Source organism: Elaeis guineensis, chromosome 12 (assembly GCF_000442705.2).
Source record: "Elaeis guineensis isolate ETL-2024a chromosome 12, EG11, whole genome shotgun sequence".
In the NCBI taxonomy this organism is placed as follows: Eukaryota; Viridiplantae; Streptophyta; class Magnoliopsida; order Arecales; family Arecaceae; genus Elaeis; species Elaeis guineensis.
This window is the reverse complement of record NC_026004.2, coordinates 13257223-13266461: the sequence shown is the minus strand read 5'-3', so window position 1 is coordinate 13266461 and position 9239 is coordinate 13257223. Positions and strand designations below refer to the sequence as shown.

Sequence of the window (9239 nt, the reverse complement as noted above, 5' to 3'; positions counted from 1 at the left end):
TTCAATCTAAATTCTTGATTTAAGTTGATCACTTATAGGTTTGGGTATGGTGAGTGGATTGAATATTAATTTTTCCCCTATCCCTCCTTGATAAGATTGAGATTAAAAGTAAGTGATCGTTTAGTCTATGATATCTTGGACAGAAAAAGTTAAAAGAGTGGAGGTGAACATAGGTCAGTAATAACTTCATTGTTTTGTCATGTGATGGTAATTCCCTAGAAATGCTATCAAATCATTCTGTATTAAGCTTTTCAAAGCTGGACAACCTCGCACAAGAGGAATGAACATGGTTAACATTAGTTGCTGTGGTTTGAAGAGATTATTCCTGTCATCCTCTTCAGTATCTTGCATGATGTAGTGTTAACTGTTGATTGACTTAGTTATTCTGTCCTTATGAAAGTTGTGCTTTTATCCGAGGATGATTAATGTAGGGCATAATGTGTTCTATGTCGTGCATACACATCAAGGTGGTTGGTTATGGGTGTGATGCAAAGATACGTGTGGTACATCTAGTTTAGCATGTATTGCTATGTATCAACCTGTGTCATTTATGAGGATCTGATTACTCGAAGCCCCATCTTCAGAGTGAACATGATCACAATGCAGTGTTGTGATTCGATAACATTTAAATATGCTTCTTGATTTTGAGTTTGAAACAAACCATTTGTATAGCAAAAACATATGCCATGAGAGGAATCCACATGTTTGTCTTTGTGGCGGAACCCTGATGGCGTGGTTTGAGTTCAATGTTTCCTCAAGGATCTCTGCAATGACAAAGAGACATCTACACAACCCCGCCCCTACTGCTGTACATATGGCTTGTATCATCGGCATTATGCAGTAGGGCTGGTGCAAATGCCACCATCGGTCCACATCCATATGGGCTAATGCTATGAACTACATTAATTAGTACATGAAGCTATCATGACTGTTCCTAATTGTTAATAAGTTGTACTTGTTTTTAGGCTAAAAAAATCCACCCCACATTTTGTCCATAATTACAAATATCCTCCTGCATTGCTATAACATCAATTGTATATTTTGTGCATTACTACAATGTGGTCCGCCTTTCTTTCAGTTTGGATCATGGTTTGCCGAGGGTGCTTACTTGTCAGCTGATGTGGAGTAGTTGCCTGATTACTCTTTCTCCATTTTTGTTTTGAGACAAAAAGAATTTGATATGGCTCCCTGATAGAACCCTAATTGAAGTCCTTTTCCTCTGAACCGCCGCCCCTCGGCTACCTCTGCCCCATCCATAGTAGCTTGGGTGCTATTCTTAAATCACTAGGGAAATGACAATGCATGGGAAGTAGCATCTGCCTCTCCTCCCTCAATGAAAGAAGATCTCTCTTCCTCCCTCAAGCTACCCCTCTTCTACCCTACCCTCATCCTCAATTGCTTCAACGACCCTGCTGTTGCCGACATCCTCTTTTGCCTCAAGCTCAATAACCATGATCATCTACTCCCTCAAGCTCCATTTTGCCAACCTCCGGTGCTCCCTCTACTACGTTGCCTTGCTGTCGGATTGATGGCAGCTCCATGGTGTTGCTGGAAATGGAATTCGGCGACTTTCTCTCAGGATCTTCCTCATCGACGACCATTGTAGCCTCCCCCTGGACCCCCACATTGCTGTCCTTCATCTCCTCCACACCTTTGACTTTGCCAACGTGGTCTGGTCCATGGCTAATGCCCTTGAGTTGCTCCCAAGGAGATCCTCTTTGATGACTGCATCTGTGCTTGCATTCAATTCCCTGCGAAGAAGAATCATAAGATCTTGTTAGGATTTTAATGTGAAATTCTTTGTGCATCTTAGGCGTTGCAAAATCTCGCACACCGTCTACAATGATTGGTTCATGCATAGAGTCAAAAAAATAAAAAAAAAAATTATATGTCATATCTCGATCTCAAATGTGAGTCAATCATAGATGGTGTTTATGTGCACACGCACCGTGGTGCACAAAGAATTTTTCTTCCAGCGACGGAGACCGCTGGAGATGGGAATAGCACGTCAAAGGAGGTGCTCCTCGTCTTTATTCACTCAGTGATTCTGACAGGTATTTTGGTACCTGGACTTCATTAAGTCCACAGGTTTCCTCTTTTCTGAAGGAAAAAAATCACGTCCGACAACTACCTCCATACGTATGACATGGAGGCATCTCTGGCAAGCCATGGTTGGAATTGGATGGAGTGTGGATCATATTGTAGTAAGATGCAAAATATATGATTGATATTGCTGAAGCAAAATGCAGGAGGATAATCATGAAAAATGTAAGATTTTTTTAGCTTTATTTTTATGATATATTACTTGAAATTATGTATTACACAAGTTAAACTGCACTTAGTCCAATTAATTATAATTACTCCAATACTAGATTTTTATAGAATAATTAAAACTCCACTTATTTTTGCACAACATGTCAATGTAATATCCTTCCGCACCTCATTGAAGATGCGTGTCTTGTCTTCTTCCTCGCAGCGGTCATTTATCAACATGATCGACCATCGTTTTTGGAGATTAATACCATATGTGGGTCGATGGGCTGCACATATCCGCTCATCAATCACTGCATCGTGGTACTTTGATGACACGTACGTACTTTACTTTTTATTACAGTACTTTACTTTTCTTTTAGTTAAGGATTACAGTACTTTTTTTTGGTAGATAAAGGATTACAGTACTTTACTTTTTTTTTTGGTACAGATTACAGTACCTTACTTTGAAGAGATGTCTTAACTGCTGTTGCCTGTTGGTGACACGTTTGATGTTTTGACCTAAGAAGGCTAACAGTTAACATCCGTATTGGACCATTTCAGAAAAGTTATATGCTGGTGCTGTAGCTGTTCTTCAACAGGCAATCCTTCTTAAGAAGACATTAACCCTATATGCTGGTTCTTATAAAATATACCTACCAAACTCAAGATCGATCCTGACATTTTTTAGACCTAAGGCTAAATAAAAAAATAAAACATTTTCTATTAAAAATTAACATACTTTAAATATTAATTATCATTAAAAAATTAATCTACGTGCAATAATTTTCTATAGATATATTCGTTTAGCAATATATAAAATTCATCATTAACCTATTTAATTATTTTTCTTATTATAATATTATAGAAAACCATCTTTGCATCCTATTGGAACATCAATACAAGATCTAGGCCTGGAGCGGTCGCCCAGTTTGACCTGTCCCAGGGCCGGCTCTGACCAAACTTCTACTTAGATTCAGCATTTTAAATTATATCTATAACATTATTGAAACCAGAATAATAATATCACTCAATTATAATGTATTCTCTCAATTTTCTGATAGAAAGGGAAGGAGATCAACGTTATGCCTTTTTTTTTTTTTTTTTTTTTTTTGTGCGCAAGAGAGAGGACGATTATCTTATCTCATGAAGAGCATTTTAAACCATTACTTTATCTTGCAGCAACGAAAAACTTACTTTAGAGATGGGATGCATAAAAATAGACACTACGTATGGAATCATCAAGCTGAAATTAGCTGGAGGAATGTTTTTTGGTGCTGACGTGGTTGATATGGTGCAGATATGGTGGTAGACATTGACCGATGATGCGACATTGATGTAGTGAAGGATGTTGACATGGCATCGAAGGTAGTGCTGGCTCGGCGAAAACTAACTTAGCCGTTAACGTAGTATATTTTTATAGTGTGGCTTTATAAGATGACGTGGTGCTGATTAAGCAAATCTGGATCGGATTAGTGGGTTGGATCGGTGGATCTAAATTTGGATCCACAAAAGATCTCAGTTGAAGAATTATTTAGAAATAATGGCAGAGCATTAGACGAACCACTCATCATGTAATGTAATGGGCATTCATGAGACGGAAGTTAATGGAGAAATATGCATCTTCTTACTATAGGAATCAATTATTTGATCAGCTTCAGAACCATAGGCAAATCTCAACGGTGTCCCAATCCATGAAAAAATTTGATGAATTTATATTTAGGAGGTCTGTCAATGAGCTACAATCACTTTAGACTTCAAAATGGCATTAGTGAAGTGATGCAGCTGCAGTCTTCTGCGGTGTTGTAGCAACATAAGCAGGTACCATGCAAAGCCGTGCTTCATTTGGCAGTATCTTTGGCTTAGGGCATGATTACCGACAGGTCTCAGTGGAATTCTGAGGCTCGATACTTGCCCATCCAGAGATTCTGATTCAAAAGGGCCAAAAGAAGAACGTATGTAGTGACCCAGGTCCCTGTGATGTCATTTTCCTACTGACCAACTACAAGCAACCGCGTCCATAGGGAGTGTTCCCACCAAACCAACGATCGAGATCTACACAAACCTAGCCATTTAATTCTCTCTTCTCGTCTGGTACTGGACCATCACCCAACATTTTTTATCTCTTGCCTGCCGGTCCCCAGCAATAGCTGGACTGAAAGAGCTGCCAGGTAATTAAGGTTGGCCATGTCCTGAAGAGGATTCGATTCCATTCCACCTAATTATTTGCTAACATAATATATGGTGGTGCTTTTGGCTCACAACCAAATTGGAATTGGAGTTTAAATCAAGATGAATTGGAATAGAGATCGGAATACTCACGTACCCTGATACATTTGGTTTATGATCAGAATCGAGATAGGATTTGAATAGTAGTGAAGAATAGAGATTAAATTTTGAGAGAATGAGGTATTCTCGTTCCTCTTTGATATCGAAATAAAAATGAAATTTCAACCAAATATTTGGAATGGGCTTATTTCGATTCCCATTCTACAATCCAATTTTCTGAACCAAACATGCCCTTAGATCGATCACGATGCGAGAAATTGATGTATAGAATCTATCTCTATAAAGTCTTTTTTTTTTTTTTCCTTTTTTGATGAAGATATAAAGCCTTTTTTTAAAAGAAAAGAAAGGCGAGCATTCTAACTCCATATCCTACACGCGGAGCCAAAGTACCGAGAAACATTGGCTTTATGCGGCAGGAAATGTTATCTTCAGGACTAATATCAAGTAACTATGTGTAAAGAGGGGATATAAAATAATAGCAACATTAGTATATGTTGCCTGTGGACTGCTCAATGGCTGAACAAAAGAGTCCAGTGTGTCCGCTGCATATTTCGCGCAAAAGAGTAACTGGTCTTTTCTCTCGATATAACCATTGGATCATCTTTTACACAATTTTCAAAGCACTTAGAGCTCTCAATTCCATCTATCTACACAGATCTCAAATCGGCCATTTTGCAATCCAATGGTGCACACCACAGGGAAAAAAAAAAAGATGAACCATTCTTTCGAGTAAAAGATACAATCCGAACCCGCTAAAGTAACCACTAACCAGATATTTTCACCACATGTTGATATCTCAAAGCTGTGCCCCTGCATTTTGTTTTTTTTTTGGTTCTTTATTTTTAGAAAATAACAAATTAAACTTAAATTATTTCAAATAAATAAATTAACAATGCAAATATTATATTTAATGACATTTTTATCAGAATCATATCTCCTAAAAATATACTTTTGGTTAGAACATTTGGGAGTTAGCTTCCTAAAAAAGATTGAATCCAGAATTTTTTGAAGCTATCTTTCTAATAGGAAGGGCGCCAACAGCCTCGTTATGTTTTAAAGATACTTAGACCAATCTAGTTAATTTTTTCAGTGAAAATCATAAATCTAGTTAATTTGGAGTGAAAATGACCCCACAGTATGTTAATCCTTGAGAGCAATGGCCTTGGGAATGGTGTTCGCGTGTAATGTGTATAGGATGGATGTTGTTCCGACCAAGACTCCATCCATCCTTGAGCGGTGGACTTGGGATTGATGCGTGTGTGTGTGTGTGTATGTATATATATATATAGTGAGATGGAGGGAGAACTCATAACGGAGTCACATGATTCGATTTTCAAAATGGCACCTCATTAGTAAGTATGACAACCGGATAGGATAGGATTGTATTACATATGGGTGGAATTAGAAAATTTTGGACCTAAATTTAACCTATTTATTTAATAAATTAAAATTTAAAATTTGAATATATTATGATTAATAAACAAATAATTTGATTTGATTCGTTTAATCTGTTTAATAAATAAATAACCTACTTAACTTGTTAACTTATATAATCTGTTTAATGTAGAGGTAACTTGATTAACTTACTTAACTTGATCTAACTTAGTTACTGAACAGAGGCCAGACTATCAGCTCTCCTCTCCCACTATCTTCCTCATCACCGCCTCCACACCAACAATATCTTCACCATCAAGTCGGCTGAGATCCCCTCTCTTTTGCTACTTTTTTCTTTCTTTCTTTCTTTTCCTATCAATGGGTTTGAATAAGTGGTATAGAGATTGGACCATTAGCCATAGCTCCTTTGCCACCATCTCCCTCGCCATTGCCCCACCTCTAACGGGGTCTTCATGGTCAAATCAGCTGTGGTCCTCTCTCTTTTGTCCTTTTCTTTTAACTCTCCCTTTTCACCGTTAAAATGGATGTATTCGATGGAGTAAATCATGAACAATAAAAAATTTTAATTAACAATTCTTTTTCTCTTCGATCCATGCCTTTAAACGTATTAATAGTGGTTGAACTCGTGCAAAAATGACATAATAAACCTAGCTCAACCAATAATTTTTTTAATGTCAAGCATAAACCAATCACTCCGCCAGTCAAGAAACAAAACCACATTAGAGGTTGAAAGATATTTATCTTTTTTTAAAAATATTTTTATTTACTAAGAGAGTATTCATATCTATAAAGAAGCTAATAGCATTGTAAATTGAATGGTGCCATATGTGGTTAATCATATGAATACTATCTTATGGAGTGCTATTGCAGATTTTTTTTTTATATTTTCTAATTAATTTAATAGATATTTTTATGATAGATTGGTATAATAAGCTCATTTTTATGAAAAAAAGATTGTCGCAACATGTTGTTTTCTCAAATCAAAGAGATAAGAAGTATCCATCAATTGACCTTAAATGCTGCATTGTATGAAAATAAAATAATTATTCATTGAAAAAAATTTCTCGAACCCCACTAGACTTAGTCTACCATTTATACTGTAGACAAAATAAATAAAAAAAATACCACATTAATAGTTTAAACTGAAAAATTCTGCAACCACTTCAACACAACACTACTTAAACAACTCAACACATTGCTAGCTATCAAGATGGCTGTAGAATTTTTAGTTCAAAATATTAATATAATATTTTTTATTAGCTTTATCTACAGTATATATGGTAGACTAAATCTATCTAAAATTTTCCAAAATGGGAAAGGAAAAAGGGAGCACCTTACGGGCGATCTGGTCCAGTCACCTTATGATGGCCTTCCGATACCTTGAGAAACCGAATTAAACCGAACGAAATGAGACAAATTAAGTCTATGCAGCCGCTGCTATTATATATCGCATTAGATCAAGCGAGTTAAGGCAACACAACCCATGTGGAAGGAACTATGTATAGTTCATTAAGAGCTATACGTAATGGTACATGGGGTGGTGGAAGACATGTAGACATTCCAACCATCCTGGTTTGTTGGGGGCTTTCCATATTGGCACAAAAACAAGATCACTTTGCGCAGACACACACACACACACAGAAGCAAAAGGTGGGATGGTCTTAAAGAAAGTCTCCACTACTTCACTCCTTTTCCCCCCTCAAAATGGAGCTGTTGAGGCCCGTTGTAGCGTGCGCTTGGTAGGTTGCGGAGCTTCCACTGCCAAGCTCATCTGCCCACCACATAGCAACCAGCATGAAACCTAATAAGTAGCCAAAAATGGAATAAAAGTGGGGATAGATTGTCTAGAAATTACCTCGTACTGGAGCTTTCTGTTCTCATCCAGCAAATGAGCAACCTCCTCTTCTAGCTCTTGTGTATAAGCCTGTGACCCACACCGAAATGCGTACAAAATTTAAAACTCTGGTGAACAATAGACATACTCATTTCTTATATTATAACCAAGATCAATAATTTACAGGCTTAGCCAACCCATTTCCAACGACTACCAAGAGAAAAAGAAATAGAAGAATGCGAGAGAAGGAGAAGGAGAGAGAGAGAGAGGTGCCGCCTGCTTTCTTGCTCGAGACCGAGCCGCTGCCTCCCGGTTTTTGATCAGCCTCTTCTTCCGTTGATCCGCAGCATTGCCATTGCCAGAGCCAAAGCTCGCTTCCATCTGCTGCTCTGATGCTCTCTTCTTGGTGCAACAGGCAAATAAGCCAGCAGGGGAAGCACCACCATTAGTATCAGTATGAGGATTGTTGGGGTTGGGATAGCCTACGAGGTTGCTGGAGGATGGAGGCAGAGAAAGGTCATCAAGGGGAGCTGAAGCGGGGGATGGTTCTTTGAAGGCCTGACCCAGCAAGTCTTGAACGATGATGCCTCCGAAGGAGGTGGTGGTGGTACGGTTGGCTTCCATGCCCTGCTGGAGGGTGCTTAGACTGATATCCTTCCAAACTTCTTCCATGCTCCTCCTTGGGGTCTGGGGGAGAAGAAGACCTGGTCAGGAGGAGGTGATAGAGATGACCTCCACTATTGCTACTCGTCTTGCTGTTGATGATGATGATGTCTTGCTCTGAGGACCAGAGAGAGAGAGAGAGAGATGATGGCTGGACAGAAGGGTTTGTTTCCTCATACTTATCGACTTGGTTCTTTCCAGGACAGCTGGGTTTGGGTACGGCGCTACTCAGTAACCAGTAACCAGCGCTCAAGCTGGCATCCATCTTTTGATGTTTTCCTGTTAATCTTTTGAATATATTTGTTGGTGTGCAGTGGTGCCTGGCCAACGCAAAGATTCACCCCAATCTTTTGTACGTATTTGTTGTCTGGTTAATCTCGTTTCTGTCTTCTTTTGTCCACTTGGATGACAAATTTTAGTAGGCAAAAAGAACAGAGTATGTTTTATATAAAATGGAAGAATGAAATAATGTTTGTTGTTAGAAACCTGAAAATAAATAAGGAAATAAGTTTTTATTTGCAATCTTCATTAAAAAAACGACAACAATGCTAAACATATTTAGACTTTTTTTTTTTTTTTTTTTTTTGAGTTTGTAATGGGAAGAAAGGAGAAAAAGGTCAAGGATTCTTTACGGTGCATAATTTGTGCATCATAAAGATTAGTATATAGTTATGAGGAGCACGAATCTCGTGCTATGCATCGCATGAATGGTATAGTTCATCACACAGTGCAGTGCCCCACACACACCATCCATCACGTGATGGATGGCTGCGAATGAATGTGGAGCTGTATTATACATTCCGTGCAT

General features: G+C 38.2%; 1 protein-coding gene across 1 annotated transcript; it reads right to left on the bottom strand.

Moving 5' to 3' along the window:
- Positions 1-7377: 7377 nt before the first annotated feature.
- Positions 7378-8711, bottom strand: LOC105055317 (bZIP transcription factor 27). Its single transcript, XM_019854119.3, has 3 exons — positions 8045-8711; positions 7790-7858; positions 7378-7705 (listed from the first exon to the last, which is right to left on the bottom strand). Exons 1-3 carry the CDS (start codon positions 8438-8440, stop codon positions 7634-7636), a joined length of 537 nt encoding a protein of 178 aa, XP_019709678.1. The 5' UTR covers positions 8441-8711; the 3' UTR covers positions 7378-7633.
- Positions 8712-9239: the final 528 nt, after the last annotated feature.

What these genes read in the sequence shown, in the direction of transcription:
- LOC105055317 (XM_019854119.3), bottom strand. Translation starts at nt 8,440, where the DNA reads ATGGAAGAAGTTTGGAAGGATATCAGTCTAAGCACCCTCCAGCAGGGC. An exon ending in GGTCTCGAGCAAGAAAGCAG is followed by an intron (nt 7,859 to 8,044) that starts GCGGCACCTCTC and finishes TGTGGGTCACAG; the next exon opens with GCTTATACACAAGAGCTAGA. An exon ending in ACAGAAAGCTCCAGTACGAG is followed by an intron (nt 7,706 to 7,789) that starts GTAATTTCTAGA and finishes TGTGGTGGGCAG; the next exon opens with ATGAGCTTGGCAGTGGAAGC.